The sequence below is a fragment of the Tachypleus tridentatus genome, chromosome 7 (assembly GCF_004210375.1).
Source record: "Tachypleus tridentatus isolate NWPU-2018 chromosome 7, ASM421037v1, whole genome shotgun sequence".
NCBI lineage: Eukaryota > Metazoa > Arthropoda > Merostomata > Xiphosura > Limulidae > Tachypleus > Tachypleus tridentatus.
In genome coordinates, this window is record NC_134831.1 from 182,349,982 (window position 1) to 182,368,492 (window position 18,511).

Consider the following 18,511-nt stretch of genomic DNA (forward strand, 5'->3'; position numbering starts at 1 on the left):
ACCCACCGCTAACAAGAAAAGTAAAAACATTAAAACGCTTCCACGGCTAAAAGATCGAGCATGTTTGATGGTGGGATTCAAACCCACAATCAGTAGTAGTTCGTGAGTCGAACGCCAGGTGCCCCTAGGTAACAGAATACTGTGTTAGTGTTGAATAAACAATTTTATTGTTTTAAATTAAACTTTGGTTTACTTGCTTTACCCTACCATCCGTGCTCGATTTATTCTTCACTTAGATAGTTCTGTATGCACTATTTTAAGGCTTATCTGTAGCTAAGTATCACATGAAAATGATTCCGTGAGAAAGTCTAAAAAAAATTATGGACAACTGTTTGAAACTGTGACAGTTTTGTAAATGACCTGTTTGTATTTCCCACCTAGGAAGTTGCAATATTACCAACCATGTTGTTTAATATGATATAAAATAATAAACAGTACAAACTATCTTTACCATCAGTCAAAATTATCAAACAGTCCTTAAGCCTTCTCACAATTCCATTATAAAAAATATCATTTAAAAGTCAGTTTTGAAACAGTGTTAAGTTAATATTAACATTACAGACTGTTTATGTGTCTCCATACAGGTAGGTTCTACACATTACATCATATTGCTACATCTATATTATTATTACAACATTTAGTATAAAGAACTTTATAACAGGATAAAATTACTGGTTTTATATATAAAGCACATAGCGAACTCAAATATTCTATTTGTAAAATACGCAGGACTTCAAATATTTTTATATAAAACAAATACAGAATTCAATATACATTTGTGAAAATAGTCGCATTATGTCTTCTTTTTTTCTCAATGTCACTCATTTTTAATTAGTGTATATGTATCTAACAGGCCCGCCATGACAAGGTTGGTGAGACACTCGATTCGTAATCTGAGGGTCGCGGGTTCGAATTCCCGTCACACCAAACATGCTCGCCGTTTCAGCCGTGGAAGCGTTATAATGTGACGGTCAATCACACTATTCGTTGATAAAAGAGTAACCCAAGAGTTGGCGTTGGGCGGTGATAACTAGCTGCCTTCCCTCTATTTTTGCACTGCTAAATTAAGGATGGCTAGCGCAGATAACCCTCGAGTAGCTTTGCGCGAAATTTACAACAAACCAAACCAAAATCATATCTAACAAGTATTCAATTACAGTACTGAACAAAAGTGTTGTCCTCCGCTGTTACAGTGGTACGTCTACGGATTTACAATGCTAAAATCAGGGGTTCGATTCCCCTTGATGGACTCAACAGATAGTACGATGTGACTTTGCTATAAGAAAACACAAACACAAAAGTGTTAGGACAAGAAAATATTTTGTCATTCTGTCCATTTTGTGGGGCTAATTCTTCCATGTCACCACGTAAGAAAACTCAAATATTTTATACCTAAAACAACATGGTAATACTTTACTGTTGACAACCGATGAACCAGTATGAGAATACTTGTCGTTCTTTAGAATTTCCGTAAACTTGTACCAAGGACATACCATAAGGGTTTTGCTTGAATGAACATACTGATTAAATTTAAGGTCTGAAATAACTGTCATGGTGCCCAATAAAGTGTGTTAACTGTATAGAAAGAAGCTAGTAAAGAACTAACATATGGTACCGGTGTATGTTAGAAATCAATTTCATACACTCCACAAATAAACCTTCATACAGAGAGTGTTTAACACATTATATTAAGTTTTATTTTCATGGCCCGAAAAGCTTAGAGAATTGTCAGTAGAGCAGAGAGTTCATACAAAAACTTTACTTGGTGCTGATTAGACTCTCCAGCAAATTGCTTCAGAATTCAAATGTTCTCCTAGAACTGTCAAGTACACCCTAGATCATGAGACTGAGACAGGTAAATTAGAAAATAGGAAAGGAAGAGGAACACCTAAACTCAGTTATACTGATGGTAAGTATCTTTGTTTATGCAGCTTTCAGGACAGAAGGAAGACTACATGAGATAAACAGCCATGAACCAACAGGCATGTCCCATAAGCAATTTGGTGCAAAAACAGTTATAAAGAACATGTTAAAAGAACTCAAAGATACAGAGTATCAGTAATTCTACAGTTAATATCTCAATCTTTTATGTGACTGTGTTTTACAGTTCATTGGCATTGTTTAATTTTGCACAAAGTCATCTGCATAACCCTACCCCTAATTTTGAAGTTACACACCAGAAAGACCAGAAAATACCAACCACCAACTCTTAAAACATTCTAATCAAACAGTGGGATTTTACCATCACCTTTCTAATTTATCCAGAGACTTAGAGCCCAATATGTTTTTGTTGGTGATGAAGAGAGATGTGAATTATAGAACTTTACTTTGCCCTCGGTGAAACAGGCAAAATGTCCAAAAAATTTAATAAAATTCATATTACAAATCATTAGAAGAATTGAAACTTGAAGGTGTTTCATTTATTATTCTTCAAAATGATACATGTTCTTTTAGAAACTCCATCTTATAATATCTTTGGTGTAATTTATTTTAACAAATATCTTATCTTAGAAATTCAATCTGGTAAATAGTAACATGACTGTTTAACATTCACAAATGTCTCATTTAAACTAGCTCTAAAAATTCAGTTTTCTGTGTAGAAGGAATTGACATTAAATACCAAAGTCTAACTAGTATCTGATATTAGTAATTCTATGTTGTGACACTACAGGAACCATGTGCTTTATACAAATTTCATTATTAAATGCACAATATATAAGCAGTTCCTTAAAAAGATTAATATTCTAATAAGATATTTTACCACAAGCAAATGGTTTCAACAATTATATCCTTAACGAGCAACAAGAAATAAATGCTTTCTAACCATCAATATTTCTATAGTTAATTGAAGACGCATTTAGTATAATAATGAATATCAATATAGAAGAAAATGATATTCAGTTAAAAAAATCACTTATAAAATAATGAATATTAAAACCTATTAAGAAACAGATGAACACTTGACAATAAGCCCTAACCTACTGGTACTTTTTACATACTATACTGCGTCTATAAGAAAACACACCTCAAACATTATTTGACAGAAATCTGTGTATTCACACAAAACTGGCAAACCAGTGAGCTGATTGTCACCCAACTTAAACTAACCTGGAATATTTGAGATTATACCTCTAGTTTTGACCAGTATATATTATTCACTCTGTAAATCTAAGTCATTTTCAAAAATAGATAAATCTCTGTATAATATCTACACATGTACTATCCATGTACATTTATACATTGATGATATTGGCACAGTAATATATTTTCAACTTTCAAGCAAGGAGAAACCAAAGACAGATTTAACATCCATGTACTTCAGGCACTTCGCTTGCAGTTAAAGAATATATAAACATCTCACATGCAGGATCTGCAAATAAAACTGTTTACTTCATATTCTATTTTAGCTTTATGTAAGATTTTACCAAGCTCCATCAACATATCAGTTTTATATTTTATCACCTTCTTGTTAAGGTTTTAAATTGTACCTAACACATTTTGCTTCATAGATATAATAATCAATATGTGGGTTTACTTTATCAGTGCTGATAAAAAAAATGCCATGTACCAAAACAGGTTTTGCAAAATCAAACAAATTCTACTTTTTTTTTCTTTCCACAACTAAATAGTTTTGAAGTTTGTTTTACTCATAAATGTAGATAGCACTAAATTTATGCATAAAAATAGCTTATAAAAATATACTTTGACATCAAATCAATAGAACTCTCTTTTTCTTGTCCTTGATCCATTAGTTCACGTGTTAAGATGTGTTTCTTTGGTCACTTTGTGGTGTTGATATCACATGTAATCATCCAAATACTGTTTAAAACTGTTTCAGATTGGCTACTTATCCTGATTTAAATTTCTTTTGAACTAGTGACATAAAAGTCCTTTGTCACATTTCAATTATCATACATCCCTGCTTCCATTAACTTCATTTTTTCATCACCTAGTAAATAATGCTGTATATTTTATCTTCACAATTATCTACTCTCTGGAATATTAACATCTTTCACTTCCTCTGGTGCCCCACTTACAGCTGTGTCATCAATATCCAGTGAACCAACTGTATCCTGTGTATTTCCTGATAAAACAGCATCTTTATTATCTTTTCTAACTGTTCCTCCAGACTCTTGCTCCTGTCTATCCTCTGTAGTAATATTTTTTCTATCTTCTTCTGAACCATTCTCAACATCTATGGTTTTCTGATCTCCTGAAATATTCTCAGATGCCATGACATTGTGGTCTCCTGGATCATCACCAGAGACCATGGCACTCTGGCATTCTGGACCTTTATCAAAGCATATAGTGCTCTGGTGACCTGAATGATCTTCAGAGAACATGGTGTTCTGGTCTCCTAGGCCATCATTAGAGCCTATGGTACTCTGACTTCCTGAACCATTCTTATATGCTGTGGTGCTCTGGACTAATGGATAATCATCAGAACCAATAGCCTTCTGTTCATCTGAATGACCTTCAGATAACATGGTGTTCTGGCCTACTTGGCCATCATCAGAACCTACATTGCTTTGGTAACCTGAACCATTCTTATATGCTGTGGTGCTCTGGACTAATGGATAATCATCAGAACCAATAGTCTTCTGTTCATCTGAATGACCTTCAGATAACATGGTGTTCTGGCCTACTTGGCCATCATCAGAACCTACATTGCTTTGGTAACCTGAACCATCCTCAGATGTTATGATTTTCTGACTTTTTAAATCTTTGCCACAAACTGCAGCACCTTCACCTCCCGAATCATCGCCACAGACTGCGGCACCTTCACCTCCCGAATCATCGCCACAAACTGTGGCACCTTCACCTCGAATCATCGCCACAGACTGCGGCACCCTCACCTCCCGAATCATCGCCACAGATTGCGGCACCCTCACCTCCCGAATCATCGCCACAGACTGCGGCACCATCACCTCCCGAATCATCGCCACAGACTGCGGCACCTTCACCTCCCGAATGATCGCCACAGACTGCGGCACCGTCACCTCCCGAATCTTCGTCACAGACTGCAGCACAGTCACCTCCCGAATCATCGCCACAGACTGCGGCGATCATCGCACAGACTGCGGCACAGTCACCTCCCGAATCATCGCCACAGACTGCGGCACCTTCACCTCCCGAATCTTCGCCACAGACTGCGGCACCTTTACCTCCCGAATCTTCGCCACAGACTGCTGCACCTTTACCTCCCGAATCTTTGCCACAGACTGTGGCAACTTTACCTCCTGAATCTTCGCCACAAACTGCAGTACCCCTATTTCCTGAATCATTATCACAAACTCTGATATCCTCACTGCCTGAATTATCACTACACATGCTGACTTTCTGTTCTCGACTTTCTGAATCACCATTAGACACAACATTACCCTCTTCTTGAGATTTCATATTATCACTAGAGACAATAGTAACTTGATGCTGACTAACTAAGTCTCTTCCTGAAACTTCAGCATCCTGTTTCAAACCTCCCGAGCTGTTCCTGCCAACAATACTGTCATCTACAGCTGACAAAGAATGTGAAACGACTGAAGTGCCATCAGATATTGGCTTCTCAACCATTCTACACTTAGCATCCTTTTCTGACTGGGTCTGATCTAATAAAGAAGACTGAATTTTAATTTACTCAGACCAGAAATATTTAACACACACATCATTTACTTAAAAATTTAAAGATTATGCAAGTGAAACAATGTACCTTTAATTATTTCCTTCATTGTTTGTAAGTGCCCATTCTAATTTCAACTACCTGTCCTCCATATCTAGTGAAATATTCATAACATTATCTATTTCTTTACTAATAACCTTCAATATTAGACAGAAAAAGGGTTGTAAGTTTTATATAAGCATTTTAACTGTGACTATATCCATCAAAGTTTAAAGCCTTTAACCTAAATAAAAAAAAAATTCAGAGAGAGAGATATTAAGTAAAGAATGTTTCAAATTAAAAACAAAGATAGATAAATGTCAAATCTGTAATGACCCAAACTAAAATCAAAGACAGATAAATGTTAAATCTGTAACAGCCCAAACTAAAAACAATGACAGATAAATGTTAAATCTGTAACAGCCCAAACTAAAAACAAAGACAGATAAATGTTAAATCTGTAACAGCCCCAAACTAAATGTTAAAAAACAAAGATACATAGATGTTAGATCTGTAATGGCCCAAACTAAAAACAAAGATACACAGATGCCAGATTTGTAATGGCCCAAACTAAAAACAAAGATACACAGATGCCAGATTTGTAATGGCCCAAACTAAAAGATATATATAGATGTTAGATCTGTAATTACCCAAACTAAAATCTAAGGTATATACAGATGTTAAATCTGTAACAGCCCAAACTAAAAACAAAGACAGATAAATGTTAAATCTGTAACAGCCCAAATTAAAAACAAAGACAGATAAATGTTAAATCTGTAACATCCCAAACTAAAAACAAAGACAGATAAATGTTAAATCTGTAACAGCCCAAACTAAAAACAAAGATACACAGATGTCAGATCTGTAATGGCCCAAACTAAAAACAAAGATATACAGATGCCAGATTTGTAATGGCCCAAACTAAAAGATATATATAGATGTTAGATCTGTAATTACCCAAACTAAAATCTAAGTTATATACAGATGTTAAGTCTGTAACAGCCCAAACTAAAAACAAAGATAGATAAATGTTAAATCTGTAATGGCCCAAACTAAAAATAAAGATATACAGATGTCAGATCTGTAATGGCCCAAACTAAAAACAAAGATATACAGATGTCAGATCTGTAATGGCCCAAACTAAAAACAAAGATATACAGATGTCAGATCTGTAATGGCCCAAACTAAAAACAAAGATATACAGATGTCAGATCTGTAATGGCCCAAACTAAAAACAAAGATATACAGATGTTAGATCAGTAGTGGTTCAAACTACCAACTCTTCTATCAAGGAATAGTGGAACTGACCATCATGGTATAATACCTCCAGTGCTAAAAGAGTGAGCACTTCTAATGTAGTGGGGATTTAAACAAGAGACCCTCAAGACTGTGAGTTGAGTGCTCTAGCCATCTGGCCATACTGGGCAAAATTTACATCTCTGAATGAATTTTAAACCCTGACTTTCAGCAACTATTTCAAAACTCTATCTCACCTTCTGTAACTTTTAATCAACAAAATGAACACAATAATTACACATATGCATGAGCTAATATGACGGTGATTTAAGAACTTTTTTTTTTACAGTCAAGCAGACTTTCAGACAAGTGTTTACTCCAATGATTTGTAAAAAGGTTTTCCATAACAAATGCAGTAGCATTTTGTTTAACTTAAAAACTGACCATCATAAATAAATGTATAAAATAATATTGTAGACATTATCCATTATTAAAGATAAAACATATCTATAAACATACGTACCAGTTTCATTATCATCAGTGTTTAATCCCTTCTTTTTAAAGACAGAGTCAAGTTCACCCTCCACCATGTTCAATGTTTTACCCATAGTAGACATTATCTTCTCTGGGGATGGTGACTTGTGACGTCTTTGTTCAAAAGCTCGGAATAATTCCCCATCAACACTATCAGGAGATTGAGACCTTGAGTTTTCTGGAGTAGGATTTTTCTTGAGCTTACCCTGAATAAATACAGTTTACACGGAATCAACATAAAGCTGTGATGAACACAGTTCACCAGGAATCAGTAAATACTTAATAATTAAGAGTGTACACAGAACTAATACTGAATTTCACTTAATAAATACAGTTTATGAAAAATTTAATTTAATATAGCTTAAAACATATTTCATGTACTTCAGAAGATTTTATTCAACTGTAAATAAAATCTAAGATGTAAGGTTTTATACTTTAAGACTTGACTGGCTTTATAATCTCTGTAAAAGTTTCAATTGGACTGTTTATTTCTATTTCAATGTTTTCCTCTTTCATTCTCAGAATCTCAATAAATATTTATTTTTATCAACCTTGAAAAGTAGTTTCACACTTGAAATGAAAAACCAAGTTATTCATAATTCATCTGCCCATTCTGAAAGACTGTGCAAAATTAGTTTTGTACATTAGAAAACAGTACAAAAACAAAAACTTTTAAAATGTAAATACAGTTTTAAACATAAAAAATGCTGAATAATAATAAAAAAGAGGGAACTGAACTGCCATGAAATATTATATGAATGTGTTTAATAACACTCACCACCAGAGAGAACATTTCATCCATAGCTGATGATTTGGAGTCATTACGGAGCTAAAAAATGATTAGTGAAAAACTGCTAAGTAAAATAGAAATATTCCAGTGTTTCAAACCTAAGAACTCAATATACTTTAACAATAAACACATTATGCTAAGACTATATATACATACACACATTTTCAGTGACAGAACTTTTGCATATTTTACTACTGTACTCATGATGTACTCAGTAATGATGTACTGTACATCATTGTAATTTCTGTATTGTTAGACAGGCATGACTGAAAGGTCAATATAATAAAAATAAACATAGAGAATTGTATAATGTTATGACATTTAAGTTATTTTGTCTAAACAAGAATGTTTTCTTATTATAATCTGTAGTGATTTTAGAAAGAAAAAACTTAATTTCCCAATTGTTTATGATGGTTACGACATTGGTCAAATAGACTGAACCTGTACAGAGATTCTTTAGTGAACATAACAGATGTTTTTATCTTAAGGAATGTTTGTTAATTGTACATAAGGATTTTGCACGTGAAACTTCAAAAATTTTATGATGTATAAAAATATTTTTAATCTTAAAAAGAAAATTACTTTGCATGTTGCCGATACAACTTGTAAAATGGAAAAAAGGCAAGAGAAAAACATTGCTTAACAAACCTTAAGACTTAATGAAAAATCTTGATGTTTTGTATATGAAAGAACTGTAAACATAAATATATACTTACTAATTTAAAAGTTAATGCATTAAGACTATAACAAGTACAAAATGGTTATAAGGTTGGTCCCAGGGACCAAGCCCGTGATGAGTTAAAGGGAGGTTATGGTGCACAAAATGAACAGTCTTGATTCCTTAAAGTTTAGACACAGTCATCTTTTACATAATTTACAGTTGCTAATCAGAGAAAGGGCACCAATTAGTTAAACCCACCACTTGTGGAGTTGCTCTCAACTGAACAGTGGTATTGATTGTACAAAATAAAGTGTACACCATGTGCAGCAGCAATTTGGAGTTGAAACCTTCAAGATCACTAGCCACACCCTGCCATGCTAATCACTAGTTCAAATTCAGCCAAAATATAAAATAAACAAGTACCTTTTGTGTTGGTTTTAACTGTATATTCCCTTTCTTGATGCATTCAATCATCTCCAACATAGCATTCTGTTGAGGGTTCATTTCTGAAAAATAACATGTAGATGTTCTTATGTCACCATATTCTTTACAGTTTCACATGCATCCTAAAACTTTCCTTTACCACACCTATCATGGAAGCAAACTTTGATAAAACTATTTCTAAATCATGGCACAAAATGAATTGCAACAGATAAGAAACTTATAACCTATGACTTACCGAAAAATAGTCTATTCTGAGAGCACACTGTAGAAGTAATTCCCCATTTGCAGTTTAAAAAGTAAGCTCTTTACAGGAGTAGACTCAAGCAAGTATGTCACACAAAATAACATCATTCTTCTAAAATTCGTTGATTTTTAATACAATGACTAAAAACTATTGAGTAATGTTTTAGTTATTCCTTAAAATCACATCTGTGTTAACTTATGAGTATAAACCTTTTCACACGAGAAGTGTCAACAACTCATAAGTGTGAACTTATTCACACGAAAAGTGTTAACAATTTACGAGTGTGAACCTTTTCACACAAGAAGTGTTAATTTACATGTGAACCTTTTCACACGAAAAGTGTTAACAATTTACAAGTGTAAACTTTTTCACGTGAACAGCGTTAACAACTTACAAGTGTGAATATTTCACGTGAACAGTGTTAACAACTAACAAGTGTGAACCTTTTCACAGAAAATTTACACAAACCACATACTCTCTTTTTTGGGAACAGGAAGTTTGGGGGTCGACTTTTTACCAGAACCAATCAATGACATCAAGGACCTACAAAATGGTAAAATAAAAGTTTAGAATATATCTAAATTAGTCACAATAACCTTAAAATAAGACCAACTATCAGCTTTAAATGATTCAGAAATATCTAGTGCCTGAAACTATCGATAATATACATTTCTGTGAATTAAATGGATTTTACATAAGGAAGGTTTAACACACCTAACAACTCATTAACAAATTAAATTATCATCTTGATTTATGTATGCTTAATATATATATCCACATTATCAAAATAAATATTCGTATTTCAATGGCATAACTAAATTAACCTGTCATATAATGAAACAAACCAAAATGAACCTCTTATTTTCATCAGTGGCTTTAAAAACTACCACCTAAAATGACTAGAAAGTAGTGTTGTGAAAAATTAGAAATTATTCAAATTATAAAATATCACATCATGAACACTTAGAAAAAGTCTCACTTTCTTTACATCTTGCTTCATGTTAAAACCTATTTACCTATACAGACATCATTTGGTAAACTTCTCCGTACAATAACTAAACATAACCTAATACTATACACTTCAGTAAACCTTACAATAAATATAACCTAATAACGTTCAGCTTAGTAAACCTTACAACTAAATATAACCTAATAACGTACAGCTTAGTAAACCTTACAACTAAATATAACCTAATACACTTTAGTAAGCCATCTTTGACAAAAAATAAATAACCCAACAAACACACAACCTGTAACCTTTCTTCTAAAATATCACTTGTATGTAAATCTTTGAATATTAATGCATGCATTAAAACAAGAGTGATGACCAACTTCAAAGTTGAGATAATAAGAATATGTTGATGGCTTCATAGTTCTCCAACTGCCATATTAAGAAAACCTAAAAGATTTGTTCAAAATAGAGTTGTCAGTTCCTTAAAATTAAAACAAAAAAGTTGCATTCCCAACACAGAGTTATTAACAAAAATAATTTTCAAATTACATCACTCTTTTGTAGGTACGCATGTATATAAAGTACACATGAAACAATTAAACCAGCTCTAATGGAAGACTTACTTTAGTGGACTGAACCCTTGAGGGGGTGGAGGAGGAGGTGGAGGCGGGAGTGGAGGTGGGATTCCCGCTTCTCTACGCTGCAACTGACATTCTAATTCCTGCACTGTAGACAGTTTTACCAAGGAAAGTAGCAGAGTTAGTTGAAAACCAGATAATCATGCAAGCCATGCCACATGCAACCACCATAATGTTTATACATTTTTTAAAATAATGTGACACCTAATTTCCCATACCTTCCTGCTCACCACATGACAGGTTACAAGAAATATGTTTACAGAAGTTACAATGAAAAGAGAAGCAATGTCATTAATTCTTAACATGCATCAAAACAAAACTGAAGCAAGATAAACAAAAACAACTTATTACACTCTACTTTGAAAAGGAAAAAAACAGCTTTAAAACTATGTTTTAAGCAAAAATATTGTAAGCATATTTGAATTTATAACATCCAAATATGACTAAATTTAATCAAAAATAATTATTTTTTTATCAGTCAGAAAATTTATTTTAGCACAAATGAAAAATGTTAGATAGCACTAGTGGTTTCTAATGAAGAATATTATTTTCACAACATGGTAGTGACAGTTTTACTTTGTTAATAAGAACAAGTGACTTTCAGGCATTACCATATAGATATTAAGGGTTAAGTTTTTGCAACTATAAGACTACTTTCAAATGCTACTATGTGACTACAAAGATTAACCAATGAAACATTCACTTTTTTGTATAAAAATAAACATATGGTCCTCAGAAGACACCACTGAAAATTAGTTTTCAAAACTCACTTTCATACACGAACTATTCACAATGCTTTCACATACAGACTATTTCAGTTAATCAACCATCCTCTGTTTGAATGTAACATGCATCAGTATTGCTAACAACAGAGCAAAATCTGAGTAGTTTACAAAAACTGAAGCCTGTGACTTCTTCATTAAAGTTTTTAAAATATTATCAGAAAAGTAAACAAAGATTGTTTTCACCTCTGTGCTGAAGAATCTCTATTTCTCGCTCAGCAGTATAAGTTCTCTGTTCTGCTTTTTCCACACAGTGTTGTAGGATTTTCAGTCTCTCTTTCCAAGGGCTAGTCAGTTCACCTTCAACTTCTTCTCTGATTTCCTTTCTCAAATTGTTATGCTAAGAAAAAGTGTAACAACATAGCTGTCATTAAGTAGTAGCTTAAAAGCAGGAACAGAACAGACTGCAGAGTGCTTCATGTGTACTAACGTATGGTAATGAACATCAAGAAGCATTTGTTCCTTATACGTATCCACATTTTTTGATCATTCAGCACCAAACTTGAGAATGACACGAGGATGATCATGAGGTAGACCTCCATGTAATTTTGTACTGATATGTCTTGCAAACTGTATGCCTCCCTTTTCACTATTGGTATTTTTTAATTATTTTTATTATACTTTCAATATTTATTATGTTAATAAAAAAAACAGAAGCACAATTTCACAGCCTTTGTTAGAAACAAGATTTTATTTCACCCTTCCAACAGATGAGTACTCCAAGCACCTATTAGATTGGTGCAACTGTGAGAGAGATTCAGAAAAGTTGTCTATGACACTAAAGCTTATGTGTTAGCATATAAAAGTTATTCTTAGAGATGTATTACTTTCTCCCCTGACCAAACACACGTTCAGGTCACTCTGAGCAAATGCTCGCAAACCAAGATTCAAAAATTAATTGAAAATAAAATTATACTTCTATTTCAAGAATGTTTCCTTCAAACATTTTCAGAATGGATATTTATTTGGTATATTTCATAAATAATAAATTAAAAACTATACAAACCTTTTCTGTTACTTCCATGTGAACAAGCCATACAATTCACATTTATAAATTTTTTGTAACCTTAAAGAAAACATTTATTCCTCCTGTTCAGAGTTGAGTATTTTTGGTCAGTTTGATTTTTACTTCTCATTCCTATACTTTCTGTTTGTCCAATAGGTTTATGTGAAAGTTAGTTACACATTTCTGAACAGTGAGTTGGATAAAATCATGGTTAACAAAACAATCTCAAAACAAAAATTTTAAAATATTTTCCAATCACTTGGAAACTTGGGATATTTTAATAATCTATTTATTGTTTCTGTAAATCTTTTGTGCAGTTCAAGGAATATTCTTTTGTGACATTAGGTAAGGATCTTCAGATTTAGTGTGCACATTAAATTATGGCTAACTACTTAGATGAGAACTCATTCTGATGAAACTAAGTTCAATGGATGACCTTCTTAAAGTCATACACCTTCAAACTTCAGGAAGAAAACTTTTAAAACAGTCCCCTATACTTCTGTTTCTACACTTCGTAAAATTGTTTTGAACAAAATGTACATTATTTTTATAAAAACTGTGCTATTTTTAAATTTGGAATCAATTTTAAATATCAGTAATACCATTTTTCCCCTTACTCAGTGATTTTTTTTTACCATTTCATGTAACAATTCACGTTTTGTACAGTTTATGTGTATCATGGTACACAGTTTTCTGCTTCTTTACAATGGATGGGATGGTGTTTTCAGTCATAAATTCATCTAATTACTTCCAATATAAATTTAAAGTAGATAAAGATAATAATAGTAGCAGGACCATACTACAAGTAGTGCAGGTGGTACATTTGCAGACAACACCAAGCAGAAGGGGGTGGGTGCTGACTTCCAACTTGACAAACTAAGTATATTAATTGGTTGGGTGGTTGGGTTTCCCAAATTTACATGTTCCACAAGTCACCATCAAACACTGGTATGGCACTGAATAGCAGTGATGGGTATGAGATGGACAAACACAAAACTGATTGTGATGTACTCTACATCTTATAAACACATATATTGTAAAATTTAGAAAGTGAATCAAATCTGACAATAAGCTCTTAAGCTCTTTTTGTTACATGCTAGGGCTACAGAGAAGGATAAGGCACACTTTTGGAGGTAGTTTCAGCCCCTGAAAACCTCCCTTACTTCATGTAGCTAATGTCAGTTTCTTTAATAAACAATAAATATTGGGATAAAAAATTAAACATTACATTTTTGTGTATAACTTTATTACAATACAACCACTGGAATACACGTTACTTTACATAAAAATTTCAAAATAACTTAAGTGAATATCCCTGCACAACTAGTTCCCATTCTGTCAGTGTAACATGTACAGAATTACCACCACTTCTCTCGAAAGAACATTTCTCATTTCCAAGTCACAAAATGTGTTCACACTACTCACCATGTCTTCATTGTTTTGTCTTTCTTTTTCAAGTTCTTGGTTAAGTTTCACTATCTCATCCATTGCTTTCATCAATTTTTTGTTATCTAAATTCTCATTCAACAACACTGCACTCTGTCTCGCCAGAGCATTCCGTTCTCGTTGGGTCTAAACATGCAAGTATGTAAATATACGTAAGAGGTATCACCAAACAAAAAAAAATACTCTGAAAAAAACAACAACAGTTCAGAAAAACTAAAATCCTGATTATTTTCATTTTATATTCAAAATAATATAATGAAGTTCATAAATAGTTTTTGTTTTCTACCAAGCTAAATCTTCAAATAATGTTGAGCATATTAAAAGTAGTCTAGTGTTAAAAATATACATTGTCAACAGTAGGACTAATACATTATCACATATCCAAACTTTTAAAATCACTAATATATGACTATATATAAAAATAAATGTACAAATATTTTAAACTGTGTCTTTTCTCAACACTGCTACACAAAAACACAGCATGTTTTAGCATCATTAAACAGTGTGCTGTTAAGAACAAATTATAATCTGAAATGAGAGTTTCAGCAAATTTCCTTTGTAACACATACACCAAGAATACACATTAGACATTATATGTACAATTAGAAACAACTTTCATAGTATACTGCCCACTGGTCACTACTGTAGTGAATCTCTTTCTCTTTGGAATAATCCACATTTTACATTGAAAGTTTAGCAAAACTTCTTACAAATAGTTCAACTGTTAATTACAAGTTATCCTTCATGACAGAATAACAGTAATAAAATTAATGTTGTCTGATATATTACTTTTTTAGCCAGACTGTCAGCAATTCTAGCTTTCTCAGATTCCTGTTGATAGCATTGTTTCATTGATTCAAACTCCTCTACAGCTAGAACAGACACTGTTAGAAGAAAATAAAAAACATACTTTCAAACAGTTTCTTTCCAATTACACCGACTCATATCTAGCTTGTTGCGAAAGGTCTAACACCATTCCAAATCTGTAGAACTTTTATTATAGAAAAGTTAGTTTAAAAAACTCTTTAATGTATAATCTTATATCAATTTGATGATACAGTGCCTGTTATCTATCTAACTACAGTTCATGACTCCAAACTGACCTTTATAGTTTCCACAGTATAACCACCAATGTTTTGCATATCCTCACAAAGTTTTACAAACAAGCCTTTAGTAATTTCGAAGTCATTTGTAGCCCAAAAATATGGTTTAGGAAAAATTTTCCCCAAAAATTTCTCCATGAATACACGAAGTCCAAGTATTCACTGCTCCGAGTGAAAAATAACTTTCATGTTATGGTTAGAATTATTTCTTATTCACCTGAAAAATCTCAAATTTCATTTGTGCAATCACCAAAATTTCCTAAATAAATTTCAAATGTTTTTTTCAGCAAAACTTTATATTTATCTGTTACTTTCTCTTCTCTGACCACAAGAGATTGATCAAAATGACCAACCACATAACCACTAAAACAATTCAAAAATCTTCCTGGAATGACTTCAAGTTGTAACATGAAACTACATTTGTTTATTTTAAATAGCTTTATATTCAGAACAGTTTACAGCTATTTATACTTACATTTTATTGTTTTACTGCTATTTGAAGAGTGTTTAACTTATATTCTTGTGACATAAGTCGTAAATCACTTTGTGAATGTGTAGTTCACATTACTCTATCAAATTATATAACACAGACTATTCTGTCATTATTATCTAATCTAATCTTAAAAGTTTCTTATTATCACATTTTTGTTATTTTTATAATAATAAATAAAGAACACATGTGAAAAACAAGTTTTTGTTTGTTTTTTCTGTAGACTGTCAATGAGACTTACCCCTACTTTTTATATTAATAGTGCAACTGCACAAATTTTCTATTTTAATAAAATAATGCACCAAAAAAACACATGATAATAACATACAAAAAACAATGTTCTACAACTTTCACAATTTTTCTGGCTTTTTAACTATGAGACAAGAACTGTTAAAAAGATTCTGCCAAGCTTACTGATGTGTTTTACATAGAAGAGCGAACAACGTTTCGACCTTCTTCGGTCATCGTCAGGTCGAAACGTTGTTCGCTCTTCTATGTAAAATATTTTCTCAACCCAAACGAGCCGTTTTTGCATATAAATTACTGATTTGTTTCCTCTACAAATAAAATTTGAGATTTTTCAGGAGAATAAGAAATAATTCTAACCATAACATAAAAGTTATTTTTCACTCGGAGCAGTGAATACTTGGACTTCGTGTATTCACGGAGAAATTTTTGGGGAAAATTTTTCATAAAGCACTTTTTTGGAAAGTGAAATAGACAATTCTCTGTCCAGAAAACAATGTAATACATCATTTGACAAATTAAAACCTTGGCCTTCTGTTGGTTATACATAATATTAAACATGAGATGGAACTATTAGCAATTTGAGAAAGTATGTGACAGGTGAGAACATGACAAGAAGGGTATAGTTTATAGCTCTGTAACCAAAGATTGAAGACTATACAATTTATGCTTTCACTGAATGATGACAACATTATAATTTTGTACTTCTTGAAGAAATGGTAAATAAGTTAGAGAAGAGGAAATACATAGAGAGCAAAGGTCATCATTCTCTACCAGGGGAAATTAAGGAATTTTTTTAAATAATGCTTTATAAGATTAAGAACTTGAAACTTGTATAATATTAAAACTTCAAACATTAGCTACATTTTGATACTGGGTTTATTCATACAGTATGATAATAAAGTATGTTAATTAAATTTTGAGTGTAACTTGCTAAAACCTCATAAAGTGCACAGAAAAAGATGCCCGTAGCATTTTGTTTCAATAATATAAAAGTTGCACAATTTTTTCTTGAAATAAATGGATTTGAATTACAAAGGGAAATAATCCTCTATCTTAGTGAATGAACTTCAAATTCATTTTACAAACTTAATTTGATTCAAATATATAGAAAAAAAATCAAACTTGCATGAAATATAAACTAAAACAAGAACTTGTAATGTATTTTTCTACCCTAGGCTAAACATTTACTGCATGGTGCCTAATACAACAGCTAATCATTCCTATAGAACAAAAGCAAAACCCAAGAGCTGTGAGCTTTGGATTTTTACAAACACAAGAATATTTTGAGACTGAGCAAGAAGTTACTATATAAATTATTAAAACCAACTTTACCTTTCTTGAACTGATCAAAAGTGGACTGAAGTGATTTCAAATCTTCAGATGTTTCATGATGGGCTTGTTTTTCATGTTCATACTGAAAGTAAGATATTTTATGGTTCAAGTAGAATAGTAATAAAGCCAATTTCCCAACAAAATCAAACAAGTAATAAAAAGCTACAAAAACAACTAACTTTTATGAGATATTTATTAAAAGTTTAAAGAATATATATATTAAAAAAAAGTCCATTTTACCATGAGGGAACAGAAAAACCTAGGATTAAATAATAAAAAAATATCCGTGAAATTTTTATTTCTATCAAAACTGAGAGAATACCATATTTCTAAGATTTCTTTGCTGTTGTTGGATGCTTCACACAAATAAATTATGAAATTTACAGATTTAAGAATTAGTTTTTTTTAGCTCGAGACAGAGAATCTTGATATAAGGTTGTTTTCTTTTAAAAGATAAACAACTGGCACAGATCAAGTCATTTTATGTAATTTAGCATGTACTATAAACATTCATGTACAATAAATCATTGTGACATCTAAAATGCTTGGTATGTCCAATGCTTGATGGATAACTATAAACCTGAGACAATAATATAGTATCAAAGTATTCCATTTACGAGTCCAGTTCTAACAAGCAAATTTTGTCCAATGTTTTTAAAAGTCAGTACAAAATAAAATTTTACAAGGATACATATTGAAGATTTAGGTAACAAAAGACCCGGTACAAAAACTCAATCACCTAAGTTTATGTTTTACCTTTCTAGTTAAAGACTGAATTTCTTGTGTCAAGTCCAGTTCTTTCATCTTAGCAGTTGTCAGCTCAGTTCTCAATGATGCCACTTCTTCTGTAAGTTCTGTAAAACAAAAATAAATACCAGGTACGAGCTTCAAATCTTTACATTTCTTGATTTACTGTTGCATATAATTAACAATACAAAGTTTGTTAGA

General features: G+C 32.2%; 1 protein-coding gene across 13 annotated transcripts in view; it reads right to left on the reverse strand.

Moving 5' to 3' along the window:
- Positions 1–2,389: 2,389 nt before the first annotated feature.
- The window catches only part of LOC143257407 (uncharacterized), a 32,822-nt gene continuing 16,700 nt past the window's right edge, over positions 2,390–18,511 (reverse strand). Inside the window, exons 6-19 of one of the 13 annotated variants that reach the window (XM_076516030.1) lie at positions 18,320–18,417; positions 17,564–17,645; positions 15,179–15,273; positions 14,369–14,515; positions 12,124–12,277; positions 11,141–11,243; positions 10,041–10,108; positions 9,301–9,383; positions 8,205–8,255; positions 7,416–7,632; positions 5,094–5,606; positions 4,929–5,036; positions 4,781–4,822; positions 2,390–4,744 (exon numbers count right to left, since the gene is read on the reverse strand). In XM_076516030.1, the coding sequence (XP_076372145.1) occupies positions 3,984–4,744; positions 4,781–4,822; positions 4,929–5,036; positions 5,094–5,606; positions 7,416–7,632; positions 8,205–8,255; positions 9,301–9,383; positions 10,041–10,108; positions 11,141–11,243; positions 12,124–12,277; positions 14,369–14,515; positions 15,179–15,273; positions 17,564–17,645; positions 18,320–18,417 (2,522 nt within the window). In that variant the 3' untranslated portion in view covers positions 2,390–3,983. Of the gene's footprint in view, positions 4,823–4,850; positions 5,037–5,093; positions 5,607–7,415; positions 7,633–8,204; positions 8,256–9,300; positions 9,384–10,040; positions 10,109–11,140; positions 11,244–12,123; positions 12,278–14,368; positions 14,516–15,178; positions 15,274–17,563; positions 17,646–18,319; positions 18,418–18,511 lie in introns of all 13 variants that reach the window. The other 12 variants (XM_076516028.1, XM_076516025.1, XM_076516034.1 and 9 more) reach the window with 12 other exon arrangements.